The sequence below is a fragment of the Panulirus ornatus genome, chromosome 11, assembly GCF_036320965.1.
Source record: "Panulirus ornatus isolate Po-2019 chromosome 11, ASM3632096v1, whole genome shotgun sequence".
Classification (NCBI taxonomy): domain Eukaryota; kingdom Metazoa; phylum Arthropoda; class Malacostraca; order Decapoda; family Palinuridae; genus Panulirus; species Panulirus ornatus.
In genome coordinates this window covers 198,534-212,835 of record NC_092234.1, presented here as the reverse complement: position 1 = coordinate 212,835, position 14,302 = coordinate 198,534, and the positions used below count along the sequence as shown (strand labels likewise).

Genomic DNA, 14,302 nt, shown 5'->3' with positions numbered 1-14,302 from the left:
AAGCAAATGAAGAAAATATTGAAATTCTATGCAGACCGATTCCAAGAAGCAAATAATGATTAGAAAAACTTTGAAAGATGGTAAGATTACTAAGCACGATTGAGTGATGATGGAATGGTTTCAACAGTGTCGGAGTGATGGAGTGGACTTGTCAGGTAGCATGATAATGGACCTGGCTAAGTTGTTCCATAAAGAACTTAAATTACAACATGAGTGTAAATATAGTGAAGGATGGATTCAAAGATTCAAGAAGCGTCATGGAATTTCCATGAATAAAGTGTGCGGAGAAAAGTGGTCTGCAAACCGTGAAGGAGCTGCTGAGTATGTAGACGAATTTGCAAAACTCGTAGCTGACGAGAACCTCAGTCCTGAGCAGGTGTATGATGTATATCATTTATTCATTTAATTTACATATAATACTTCTTTGATTCAAATTTCTAACAGTCCATGGTATTCTTTAGTAGACACATGGGAGATGTATAATTAATGGGTTAGAGGTGTATTGATGAATTATTATTATGTGACCATGGTTGGTCTGGCAAAATAGTTAATTTGGCAAGGCTTTGGAACCAAGAGTGCTGGAAAATCGGTGGTGTACCTGTAATATGAATATGCTTCAGCACAAGCACTGAAAAGTAAAGGAGTAAAGCTTGAGTGTCAAGTTAGTACTGCATAAGTTTCTAGTGACAGCTAGAGACTGAGTGTGAACGAATGGGGCCTTTGTTGTCTTTTCCTAGAGCTACCTCGCACACATGAGGGGGGAGGGGGATGTTATTCCATGTGTGGCGAGGTGGCCATGGGAATAAGTGGACGCAGACAGTATGAATTGTGTACATGTGTATTGATGTATATGTCTGTGTGTGTATATATATGTGTACATTGAGATGTATGGGTGTGTATATTTGTGTGTGTGGTCGTGTATGTATATACATGTGTATGGGGGTGGGTTGGGCCATTTCTTTCGTCTGTTTCCTTGCGCTACCTCGCAAATGCGGGAGACAGCGACAAAGCAAAATAAATAAATAAATACCTACAAAGAATCAATTATGGAAAGTTTTAAACTATTATATGAATAATTTCTTGTGATTATCGGTTTGATTTATTAATAGTTGTTAACAGGAAAATTAAAAGTTTGTAAAGTTACCAGCTGCACCAGTCAGATAGTGTTTTCAAGGTCAGGCAGGTGCTGGTAACAATGCCTCCACTTTTGTTAGGAACACTTCCAGCCTCATCGTGGACAACTTACTATCTATCTATCCTTCTTTCTATTTATATCTCTGATGTCTCTTCCTTCTGGGAACTCCCATCAAGGGGGGTCACCACAGCAAACAAGTTGCTACTTATCCCTGGCCTTACATATTCTCACATACACCATTCCCACATTCTTCCCTTATTTCTCTCGCTCCAGTACTCTTCTACTGTGTTTCCTCATGTCACAGATGGTCCTCCTCTCACATCAACCCATTAATCATACACTTGTAAACTCTATGTCTTGCATTCTTTCCACATGCCCAAACCATCACTATTCATTCCCTACTATACTGAATCTCTCATACATCCCCTCCTTCTTTTCTTCATTCCATCTAGTCATACCACGTTCTCCTTAAAAATAAGTCTTATACACGAAATGGATACTTGACCTCTGTGATTCATTCCATGTGCATATTTAGGCAGCATAGGTCAGGGTTGGGAGGACTATGCTGTGCCTTAATCATGTTCAATTCCATACGCACACCTCTACCCAGTATTATTCTGTTAAGGGATCCAGTGACTCTTACCCTATACTGCTATCTCCCTTATTTTTCATTCCATTTCACAAAACTCAAGATAGCTCATAATTACATAAATTTTGTCTCCTTTTCTAGTCTTTCTCTCATCATATCTATAACAGTTTAAATACACTTTCTTCTTTCTCTCTATAGGGCTTTATAGAATTTATATTTTTCACTATGCTTCCTTTTCAAACATCATTACTTTACTTTTATTCATATTTACCTTCCATTACCTTTGCTTACGCTTATCATAAAACACACGTACAATCTTCTGCAACTCCTCTTCACCCACAGTAATTAACACTTTATCAATCACAAACATGCTTGTCATAAGCTACCATACTTCACCACTACATTCCATCTCTCTACTCACTTTCCCTGGTTTTTCTTTCGTCTCTGTTATCACTCATCCATATATTTGTTAAAAAGCGACAGTGACAGCACACAGCTCTGCCTCACACCCCCATGTGTACCGAAACTTTTGCTCAACTTTCCATACACTCTTACAAATGCATTTGCTACTCTAGAAAGCTTTCTCAGCATCCAACAGTTAGCTCCCTACTCCATATATCCTCAACATGTCCCATAAAGCATTCCACTCAACTCTGTCATATGCTTTCTTTAGGTCCATGAAAGCTGCATACAGCTTCTAATCTTTTGCTTGACACTTTTCCACTGTCATTTCACCACAAAAATCTGATCCGCAATACCCACCCTTTCCTAAAACCTCCAAGCTCCTCACTCACTCTCCACTCAGTCACTTTCATCACTCTATCAATCAACACTCTTGCAACCATTTTCTGGTATACTTTAAAGACATTCCCTTATAACTACATCCTTAGCACCTTTTCCTTTGAATAAAGGAACACTTAATAGATCTCACCCAATCCTTCTATTAACATGCTAAATTACATATCAAATGCATCCATTCTTACCACACTTTTTTCTTCATACTTCAACATTTCCGTCATATTCCCATCTACTCCAGATTCGGCCTTTTTATCACCATTTTTAGATCCTCTCTTGCCACATGCCCCTGTACTTGTATCCTTTTCCTTCCGTCCTTCATACCCATGCATGTAACAGTTAATGCCTCACCTTTTCCTACATTCATCAGTTCTTCAAAATACTCTCTCCATCTTTCTTGACTAATTTCTTTTGATTCAGAACTCCCCTTCTTTCCTTCTCACATTAACATTTCTACTCTTATATCCATCTCTTTCCTTCTTCACCTCCTTCCAGTACAATTTCGTTTTTCCTTAAACCTCTTACTCATCTTATTTTCTAAAATATTCATCTACTTCCTTGCTTTTCCTCATCGGTTTTGTAACATTCTGCTTACTCATTTTATATTCTTCCCCTCCTCCTTTGTTAAACTTTCACTGGTACATTCCTTTTGAGTGATTTACCATATGCTTGTTTCTTTTCTTCCATGGCATTTCTAATCTTCTCTGTCCACCATGGGTTTTTTTTATTTCTGTATCCAATAAGTTCTATAACCTGTAACAGTCTTTCTCAAAACATTTTAAACACCTACTTCACACATAAGTGTATCCTTAATTTTTCTGCATTTCCATCTAAACTTTTGTCACCCTTCTTTCATATGCCTTGCATTCTTTCAGACTGATCCTCCTGCTTGCCAGCACTTTTACTTCTCCATTCTTGTTTACACCATACCTCAGCTTCTGACCTCCGTAGCACAAAATGGTCAGAGTTTCCAAAGAATCCTCTTACAACTCTAGCATCCAACACAGCCTTTCTCAACCTTTCATCCACTGCCACATAGTCAGTCAAACCCTTTTACTATTCTCTTTTCCATTTCTCTTCCATATATATACTTGCGGATCTTGTGCTGAAAAATGGTGTTTGCAAGGAATAAACCCCTATCAGCATCTACATCCACTAAACAGTTTCCATTCTCCATTACTCAGGTACTTCCCATTTACCAACTATCTCACCAGTTTAATCACATCCCATCTATGCTTTCATACCACCCATTACATCTACCTTGATAGTCATTAAACTTTCTCCAGAAACACTTTGTTTCATCCTTACACAGTCTTCATATTCAAAGGCATGCATACACATACCCTTGTATACTTCATAATTCCGATCTTTCCTTCCATCCATGATATTCTTGATCCATTCCATCCATGTTCTTTAACGTCCATACAGCACTGGAAAAGTCATCAACCATAAAATCACCTTCTACAGGATCTTAAGACAGATCATCATTGACAAGTAATTCAGGATCATCTTTTCTCCGTTCCTCTAAATCTCTTTAAAAGTTACCATTTCCTCCATAAAAAAACTCACAAAAATGTGCTGCTATTAGTATTGCTGGAAGACAACTGATTATGGGGAGAAAGTGTTATACACTGCCAGCTCAGCAACCACCTTGGATTAGCAGGTGGCCTTGCCACCTGCTAATCCATCTAGAGAAGTTATGGGGATAATATAGTGACATATAGACTGCCCAGAACAAAGTTCAGTTCTGAAAGAAGTCAAGAAGTCGATGAGTAATTATTCTAAACCTGAACCAAAAACCTTGTCAGGCAACTTCAACTTTAATTTTGTGGTTTAGAAAAATGGAAAGATTATGGATACAATAATGAATTCAAATTGGCAGTGTGCCTCCAGATGAAAGGGAGCGGTTGAAAAGAGGTAATGTCAATATGTGAAACATTTAACATTAGAATGGCTGTACACAGTACTACAAGAAACATCACTGACTTATTGTTTACTAATGATATGAAGCATTTAACAGACAGATGTCAGATCACTTTATCAAAGAAGCAACTGATTATAGGAAAGCAGTTGAGAGACAGGATCCTACAAGGTTAGACTCTAAACAGTATAAACAACTTAAATTTCTACAACAGCAGAAAATTAGGACGAGAACATGATAGCAAATACAAAATGGAGAGAGGTTCTCAAATACAACAATGCAAAAGCAAATATAATTTTTTTTCTCAGAATTCAGAACAAATAATCACCAGAATAATACTATATACTGTTAAAGAAAGTGTAGTAACATACAAAGATATTACAAGAAAAAAACAGTGGATGAATAGAGCAGAATGGAAGAAATACTGAGGTATGCAACAAGCTGAAAAGAGATGAACTAGACAATGAATTAAGAAATGTTGACAATAAGGTATTAAAATCACATAAAAGGCATGAGAGAGTATATGAAGAAATAATAAATGAGTATGGAACAAATCCAAAAGTTTTATATGGATATGATGCAGTTTGAAATCAAAACTAGTCGGAACTAATTTCTAGTCAAAACCTGTTCCACTAAAGGACGGTGTGTAAAACATGAAGTGCAGGACTGGTGTTTTTATACCTAGTTTTACCTAAACATTGTCAAAAGTAGTTTCAACAACTGCTTTGTTTGAGAGAACTAACCTAACCTTTATAATCTTGACATTTCTGGTGGAATGGGTTTTGACTTGTTGAAACTACTTCTGACTGATTTTTGGGTTTTAACTGCAACAGATACATACATGAAGCACAGGCAAAAGGAAAAAAGCTAGGACCATTCAAAGTAAGAGAGTACCATGAAAATAATCACTCTACCCACATCAACTCACTTTCCCCCCTCCTCTCCTTGTAATACTTGTTCTCTTTCTTATATTAAATCAGTAACATAGTTAAATTTAATAGAGCTAGAATATAATTATCTATCTGTATCTCTGATGCCCTTTCCCTCTGTGAACTCCCATCAAGGGGTGGCCACAGCAAAAGTCTCCACTCATACCTCTCCTTACATGCCTCCCTCGCATACATCATTCTATACATTCTTCCTGTGTTTTTCTCCCTTCAATATTCCTCCACCCTATTTGCCCATGTAGCAGGTGGTCTTGCACTCACATCAACTCCTTTAATTGTACTATCCTATATTCTCCTTGTCAACTCCCAATCTTGCATTCTTTCCACAGGCCCAAACCATCTCAAAGTATTACATTTCCCCCATTCTACCACTCCTTGCCATACCACATCTGTCGTACACCTTTTCATTTCTTTCTTCATTACATCTAGTCACACCACATGCTCTTCTCAAACAGCTCATATCCACAGCCTGGATACTTGACCTCTGTGCCTCATTCCACGTACATGTTTCGGCTGCTTAGGTCAGGGTTGGGAGGACTATGCTGCCCCTTAATCTTCTCTTCACTTCCATACTTACACCTCTACCCTTCATTATTCTATTAAGGGACCCAATGACTCTTCTACCCTGTACTGCTCCCTCCCTTATCTCTCCTTCGATATTGCCACACTTTTGCAAGACAGCTCTGAGATACTTAAATTCCCTCACTTTTTCCAGTCTTCCCCCCCATATCCACAGCACAATTTAGTTCACTTTCTTATTTCACTCTAAGGTTTTACACAATCTATACTTTCACTCTTTTTCCTTTCAAAAGCCATTACTTTACTTGCATTTACCTTCAATCTCCTCTGCTTACACACATAAAACACACAACCTTCTGCAACTCCTCTTCTCTCTTCACAAACAACACAGTATCATCCGCTAACAGGCTTGCCACTAGCCACCATATCTTGCCGCCACACTCCATCTTTCAACCCTTCTTTCCTAGTTTTGCTTTCATCTCTCTTATCATTTTATCCTTATATATATTAAAAAGCCACAGTGACATCACACAGCCCTGCCTCACACCTTCATGTATTCGAAAACTTTTGCCCAACTCTCCATCCGTTCTTACACACTCATTTGCTCCTCTTTAAAGGGCTTTTACACCATCCAACAGTTGTCTCCCTATACCATATATCCTTAACACATCCCTTAAAGCATTCCACTGGACTCTTTCATACGCTTTCTCCAGATCCATAAAAACTGCATACAATTTCTTACCTTTCGCTAAATACTTTTCCACTGTCATCTTTAGTACAAAAATCTGATCCACACATCCCCTACCTTTCCTAAAACCCCCTTGCTCTTCACTTACTCTGCATTCAGTCACTTAAATCACTATGTTAATATTCTTGCGTACACTTTTCCTCACTTAACATACATACATACATCCTTAACACCTTTTCCTTTGATTAAAATTTAGAACAATAATAGCTTTCACCCAATCCTCAGGCACAACCTTCTGTTTCTATGCTGAATTACATACGAGATGCATCCTCTCTATCACACTTTCTCCTCCATACTTGAGCATTTCAGCAGTAATCCTATCCACTTCAGTGCCTTTCCTACCTTCAGCCTCATTATTGCCCTTTTTACCTCCCAGCTTGCTAAAGGCCCCTGCACCTGTATCCTCTTCCTTCCCTCCTCCATACCCATGCATGTACCAACTGCAGCCTCCCCTTCTTTTCACATTCATCAGTTCTTCACAAAACTCTTTCCATCTTCCTTTCACTTCCTCCATTTGATCCAGCAGTTCCCCTTCCTTACTTCTCAGCTTCAACATTTTCACTCTTACATGCACCTCTTTCCTACATCTGTATCTAGGAATCATTTATTTCTCAATGTTCAATTTTACATCACTATTCAAGCCTCTACTAATGTAAACATGTAACATTGCAAAGTTTGCTTCCAAAAAGCTGGAGTTGTACAGGTGCTGCATATGCTTTCTTGTGAGCAGCCATTTAATATTAACAAGGATACTATTCACCTAAGGACCACTGCTTACATATCTAGGGTGACTTTTCCTCCTCCTGTTTATCAATCTTATTGAAATCATGAGTCTCTGATCTTATGTATTCTCCTAGCATCTTCTCTCTTCTGTCATCCCTTCATGTACACTGTGATATTGCTGCTTTTTCTTATCAGGTTGTGAGTAATTTGATAATAATGATATGTCCCTTCATCAGATGCCAGAAGAGGAGCATGAAGCAGCAAGAAGTATGAAGCAGAAGGCAGCGCTCAACCAGAAACAGGCAGCAGTCTCAATCAGTACAAATGTTCCTGAAATGTTAGATGCAGATGTCTTCCTCACTGCAAAAGAGGAAAAATTTGTGATAGATTGGCTGAAAATGTCAGATGATTTAGGGTTTGCCCACTTAAAAGATGACCTATTGAATATTGTTCAGAGGATTTTTATGAAAAAAGAGAGGAAAACACCTTTCTCAAATAATCTTCCCAACAACTCCTGGTACAGTAGATTTCTCAAACGTCATCCTAGCATCACATCCAAGATCCACAAGGAAAATTTGATTCTTAAGTCTACAGCTACCTTTGATGCCCTTAAACTATGGTACTCAAATTTAGAAATGTTTCTGACTGAAATAGGTTCTCAAGATATATTGAATGATGCCAGTAGGATCTATTCTGCTGGTTCTATTATCTTTCCAATGAATGCAAACGCAGGCACGGTATTTGATCCCCGCAGTGTTAATGACAGAACCCCAAGAGTACTATCTCAGTTTGTGTCAGTTTTTGAAACTATCAGTGCCTCTGGCAAAGTTTCTCCAGGAACAGTTGTTTTTCCTGATGAAGCCATTCCTGGTTTTGTGTCCAAGACTTCTACATCTCATGCAGAGTTTAGAACAATTCTGTATAAGTGGCATATAAGCAGCTCACCATGTGGCACAATTCAGTCAGAAAACTTGTTAGATTATCTGGAAACTGTGTTTATCCCATGGCTTCATAGAGAACATATCAAGACTCCTGTCATACTATTTCTTCATGGGCATTATAGAACTTTGATAACTCCAGAACTATGCAGGTTATGCAAAAACAAAGTAGTGATTGTGCACTCACTCCACCCATATACTGTTCAACTCAAACAAGTGCCGGTAATGACAGCTCTGTTGGATCCCTTACGCCTTGCTTGGACTGAGAAGGCCCAGGAATGGAAATCTGAAACCAAGAACCACTTCCTGTCTTATTATGGTTTTTTCATAGTTTTGAGTAGAGTTTTAAAGAAGGTAGTTGATTCCCACAAGATACGACAGGCTTTCCAAATCAGTGGTCTTTATCCCTTTAAGTTAATAGCTGGCCAAGATTGCTAAATTTTTAGAAACAATATTTCTTTTCTTTCTGCCTCACCCACATGTGGAATGCTGGCATTCTGTCCACAAACATACAGTCTCTCCTTGTCACACATAACACTTGAGAAATGCTTAACTAACACAACTCATTCTTCCTAACTAAATTTTTCTGCAGAGTGCTATGCACTAACACTGCCTTTTGGCAAAATGGTAGGAGCAATAGATAGAAGCAGTAGTCAGGATTATTAGATAAGAGCATTAAGTAGAAACATAAGGAAGTAGTAGGAAGGAACCTTAGCAAGGAGCATTAGGTACGTAATAGTAATAGTAGGTTGGAACATTAGCTAGGAGCATTAGGTAATGGTAGTTGGCAGGAACATTAGGTAGAAGCCTCTGAAAATACTGCACTAGAGTTGCCCTCTGCCAATTTTCCTATTAAGGGTGAGGCACTAAAGGCTAAGAAATGGCACTGGAGTTTACCAGTTATGGAAGCCTTTTCCCATGGTCACCTCCTTGAGGAAGTTCCCAAAAGGAACAGGCATCAGATATATAGATAGAGAGATTGACAATTTTGCTTGTACAGGTAACTTTGATGAGCAGTCAGATGTTGATAAAGGCTGGGGAAGTCTTGCATGACATACACAGGTAGTCAAGAAAGAAAGAAAACGGGTGGGTTACTGTAAGTAACTTAGTTTGCTCTCTCTATTGGTGATGTGCATCAACTGAAGCAGGAGAACAGCAAAGTTTAAGAGCAAAAAGCAGGGGCTGAAAAACTGAGGGCAAATGTGAGCTGGGATGAGGTGAGTATCAGCTAACATTAGAGAGAATTAGAAAAGGATGGAAGTTAAGAGTAAGAGAAAAACAAGAGAACAGATGGGAACATTGCTGAAGTAGGCAGATGGGGAGGGGGTAACAGGCAGAAGTAAGGTAAAGAGGAGTTGGAATGAGAAATTTGAAGGGTTGTTAAATGTGTTTGATGATAAGGTAGCAGATGTGTAATGTGTTAGACCTGGAGGCTTTTGAAATGAGAAAGTCATGTAAAGGTGATTGATGAAACGAGGTGTTGAAAGCCTTGCAGATGAAGTTCAGCAAATTGGCTGGAGTGGATGGGTTTGCAGTTGAATTTTTAAGAAAGGGGATGATTGTGTTGTTGAATGGTGAGTTAGGATTTTCAGTGTATGTATGGTTCATGGTGAGGTACTGATGATTGGCAGAATGCCTGCAGTGCCATTGTGTAAAGGCAAGAGGGACAATAAGGAGTCTTCAAATTAGAGAGGTGTTAAGCATAGCTTGTAAGTTTATGGGAAAGTGGTGATTGAGAGAGTGGTGGTATGCACAGTTTCAGAACAAAGTGGCTTCAGGAATAGAGGAGGGTGTGTGGATCAGATGTTTGCTAGGACACTATGTGCAAGAAATACTTATAGAAACAGGAGGATTTTGTATTTGGCACTTATGGATCTGTATGGAGAAAGCATATGATCAGTAGACAGAGATGGTCTATGGAAGATGTTATTGAATATATGATCACTAGACAGAGATGGTCTATGGAAGATGTTATGGAATATAAGGTGTGGGAGAAAAGCTGCCAAAAGTAGTGTGTGCAAGTAGGAAGAGAGGAGGGTGAATGGTTGCAGTTGAGGGTGGGTCTGCTGCAAGGGTGTGTTATTTCATCACGGCTTTTTAATGTTTATATGAATGGGGTAATAAGGGAGGTAAATGCAAGGGTCTTGGAGAGAGAAGCAGGTATGGAGTGTCTTGGGGATAGTTGGGGACTTAGAGGTGAGTCAGTTGTTTGTTGATGATACTGCCATGATATACATGTGGGTGTAAGGCAAGGTTATGTGATGTCATATATGAACACATTTTTTTTTTTTTCTTTGTCGCTGTCTCCTGCGTTTGCGAGGTAGGGCAAGGAAACAGACGAAAGAAATGGCCCAACCCACCCCCATACACATGTATATACATACACGTCCACACACGCAAATATACATACCTACACAGCTTTCCATGGTTTACCCCAGACGCTTCACATGCCCTGATTCAATCCACTGACAGCACATCAACCAAAGTATACCACATCGATCCAATTCACTCTATTCCTTGCCCTCCTTTCACCCTCCTGCATGTTCAGGCCCCGATCACACAAAATCTTTTTCACTCCATCTTTCCACCTCCAATTTGGTCTCCCACTTCTCCTCCTTCCCTCCACCTCCGACACATATATCCTCTTGGTCAATCTTTCCTCACTCATTCTCTCCATGTGCCCAAACCATTTCAAAACACCCTCTTCTGCTCTCTCAACCACGCTCTTTTTATTTCCACACATCTCTCTTACCCTTACGTTACTTACTCGATCAAACCACCTCACACCACACATTGTCCTCAAACATCTCATTTCCAGCACATCCATCCTCCTGCGCACAACTCTATCCATAGCCCACGCCTCGCAACCATACAACATTGTTTTGGAAAGAGGGGCAAGTATGAAGTCTGTTGGGGATGAGAGAGCTTGGGAAGTGAGTCAGTTGTTGTTCGCTGATGATACAGCGCTGGTGGCTGATTCATGTGAGAAACTGCAGAAGCTGGTGACTGAGTTTGGTAAAGTGTGTGAAAGAAGAAAGTTAAGAGTAAATGTGAATAAGAGCAAGGTTATTAGGTACAGTAGGGTTGAGGGTCAAGACAATTGGGAGGTGAGTTTGAATGGAGAAAAACTGGAGGAAGTGAAGTGTTTTAGATATCTGGGAGTGGATCTGGCAGCGGATGGATCCATGGAAGCGGAAGTGGACCATAGGGTTGGGGGAGGGGGCAAAAATTCTGGGAGCCTTGAAGAATGTGTGGAAGTCGAGAACATTATCTCGGAAAGCAAAAATGGGTATGTTTGAAGGAATATATATATATATATATATATATATATATATATATATATATATATATATATATATATATATATATATATATATATATATATATCAGATTGGGGAAGAGCAGTGTGGTTTCAGAAGTGGTAGAGGATGTGTGGATCAGGTGTTTGCTTTGAAGAATGTATGTGAGAAATACTTAGAAAAGCAAATGGATTTGTATGTAGCATTTATGGATCTGGAGAAGGCATATGATAGAGTTGATAGAGATGCTCTGTGGAAGGTATTAATAATATATGGTGTGGGAGGCAAGTTGTTAGAAGCAGTGAAAAGTTTTTATCGAGGATGTAAGGCATGTGTACGTGTAGGAAGAGAAGAAAGTGATTGGTTCTCAGTGAATGTAGGTTTGCGGCAGGGGTGTGTGATGTCTCCATGGTTGTTTAATTTGTTTATGGATGGGGTTCTTAGGGAGGTGAATGCAAGAGTTTTGGAAAGAGGGGCAAGTATGAAGTCTGTTGGGGATGAGAGAGCTTGGGAAGTGAGTCAGTTGTTGTTCGCTGATGATACAGCGCTGGTGGCTGATTCATGTGAGAAACTGCAGAAGCTGGTGACTGAGTTTGGTAAAGTGTGTGAAAGAAGAAAGTTAAGAGTAAATGTGAATAAGAGCAAGGTAATTAGGTACAGTAGGGTTGAGGGTCAAGTCAATTGGGAGGTAAGTTTGAATGGAGAAAAACTGGAGGAAGTAAAGTGTTTTAGATATCTGGGAGTGGATCTGGCAGCAGATGGAACCATGGAAGCGGAAGTGGATCATAGGGTGGGGGAGGGGGCGAAAATCCTGGGAGCCTTGAAGAATGTGTGGAAGTCGAGAACATTATCTTGGAAAGCAAAAATGGGTATGTTTGAAGGAATAGTGGTTCCAACAATGTTGTATGGTTGCGAGGTGTGGGCTATGGATAGAGTTGTGCGCAGGAGGATGGATGTGCTGGAAATGAGATGTTTGAGGACAATGTGTGGTGTGAGGTGGTTTGATCGAGTAAGTAACGTAAGGGTAAGAGAGATGTGTGGAAATAAAAAGAGCGTGGTTGAGAGAGCAGAAGAGGGTGTTTTGAAATGGTTTGGGCACATGGAGAGAATGAGTGAGGAAAGATTGACCAAGAGGATATATGTGTCGGAGGTGGAGGGAACGAGGAGAAGAGGGAGACCAAATTGGAGGTGGAAAGATGGAGTGAAAAAGATTTTGTGTGATCGGGGCCTGAACATGCAGGAGGGTGAAAGGAGGGCAAGGAATAGAGTGAATTGGATCGATGTGGTATACCGGGGTTGACGTGCTGTCAGTGGATTGAATGTGAAGCGTCTGGGGTAAACCATGGAAAGCTGTGAAGGTATGTATATTTGCGTGTGTGGACGTATGTATATACATGTGTATGGGGGTGGGTTGGGCCATTTCTTTCGTCTGTTTCCTTGCGCTACCTCGCAAACGTGGGAGACCGGCAAAAAAAAAAAAAAAAAAAAAAAAAAAAAAAAAAATATATATATATATATATATATATATATATATATATATATATATATATATATATATATATATATATATATATATTGAAAATTATGTAAGAAAATGTAATGAATATATGATACTGGAAAATTATAGAAGTCATAGGTAAAAACCCTATGGGGCCTAACCATTTTACATAATCATTATCTGTCATTCACTGGGAATAACGATACAGTGTCTTCAAAAGTGTGAAGTGTATTATTAATATAGTATTAAAACTATATATACGAGTTTTGTAAACTAAGAGTGTCAGTTATCAGGTGCTGAGGTAATGACAAAATCTGTCACGTGAGTATTGATAATGCAGCAAGTGCATCATTGACAAGTGTGCAAACTGTAAATGCTTATGCAGCACCAGAGAAAGCAAGTTTGCTTGATATTCTGTTTTTGTAATTTTTCTTCATATTTCTATTTAATTGATGACAAATATTTTTTTGAATTTTTGATTAACCTCCATACTGGGTATCACCAAATTTTATCGACTTTTTAGTTTGAGTTAATAGAGCAAGTTATTTGCTGTTCCTCTGAGGATGATATTAGAGAAACAGATGTGGTAAATAAGACAAACAACAGCAGATGTAAATGAGTGACATCAAAAGAGGGGAGTTTACAATAGATATGGTGTAGCCTGGGTGTAATGCTAGTCATTCAGTGTTATCATTCATTGTAAGGGTGTGATATGACAAATTATTGCATGAGAATAAAAATGAGGTGTTTTTTATTTATTTTGCTTTGTCGCTGTCTCCCGCGTTTGTGAGGTAGCGCAAGGAAACAGACGAAAGAAATGGCCCAACCTACCCCCATACACATGTATATACATACATGTACCCACATGCAAATATACATACCCATACATCTCAGTGTACAAATATATATATACACACACAGATATATACATATATACACAAGCACACAATTCACACTGTCTGCCTTTATTCATTCCCATCGCCACCTCGCCACACATGGAACAACATCCCCCTTCCCCCTCATGTGTGCGAGGTAGTGCTAGGAAAAGACAACAAAGGCCCCATTTGTTCACACTCAGTCTCTAGCTGTCATGCAATAATGCCCTAAACCACAGCTCCCTCTCCACATCCAGGCCCCACACAACTTTCCATGGTTTACCCCAGACGCTTCACATGCCCTGATTCAATCCA

The 14,302-nt window shown here is 39.2% G+C and overlaps 2 protein-coding genes across 6 annotated transcripts in view; one reads left to right on the top strand and one right to left on the bottom strand.

Annotated features, from left to right (window-relative positions):
• LOC139751160 (uncharacterized) overlaps window positions 1-14,302 on the top strand; it is a 117,379-nt gene that overhangs the window by 64,090 nt on the left and 38,987 nt on the right. For 2 of the 5 annotated variants that reach the window (XM_071666257.1, XM_071666258.1), the window contains exon 5: window positions 7,614-12,673. The exons of 2 other annotated variants lie outside the window; for them this stretch is intronic. In XM_071666257.1, coding sequence (XP_071522358.1) covers window positions 7,614-8,753 — 1,140 coding nt within the window. In that variant the 3' untranslated portion in view covers window positions 8,754-12,673. Of the gene's footprint in view, window positions 1-7,613; window positions 12,674-14,302 lie in introns of those variants that run through there. One more of the 5 variants, XM_071666259.1, reaches the window with a different exon arrangement.
• Window positions 4,721-14,302, bottom strand: part of LOC139751162 (uncharacterized) — a 166,152-nt gene continuing 156,570 nt past the window's right edge. The window contains exon 6 of the transcript XR_011713290.1: window positions 4,721-7,737. The gene's annotated coding sequence lies outside the window, so the exon portion shown is untranslated. The remainder of the gene's footprint in view (window positions 7,738-14,302) is intronic.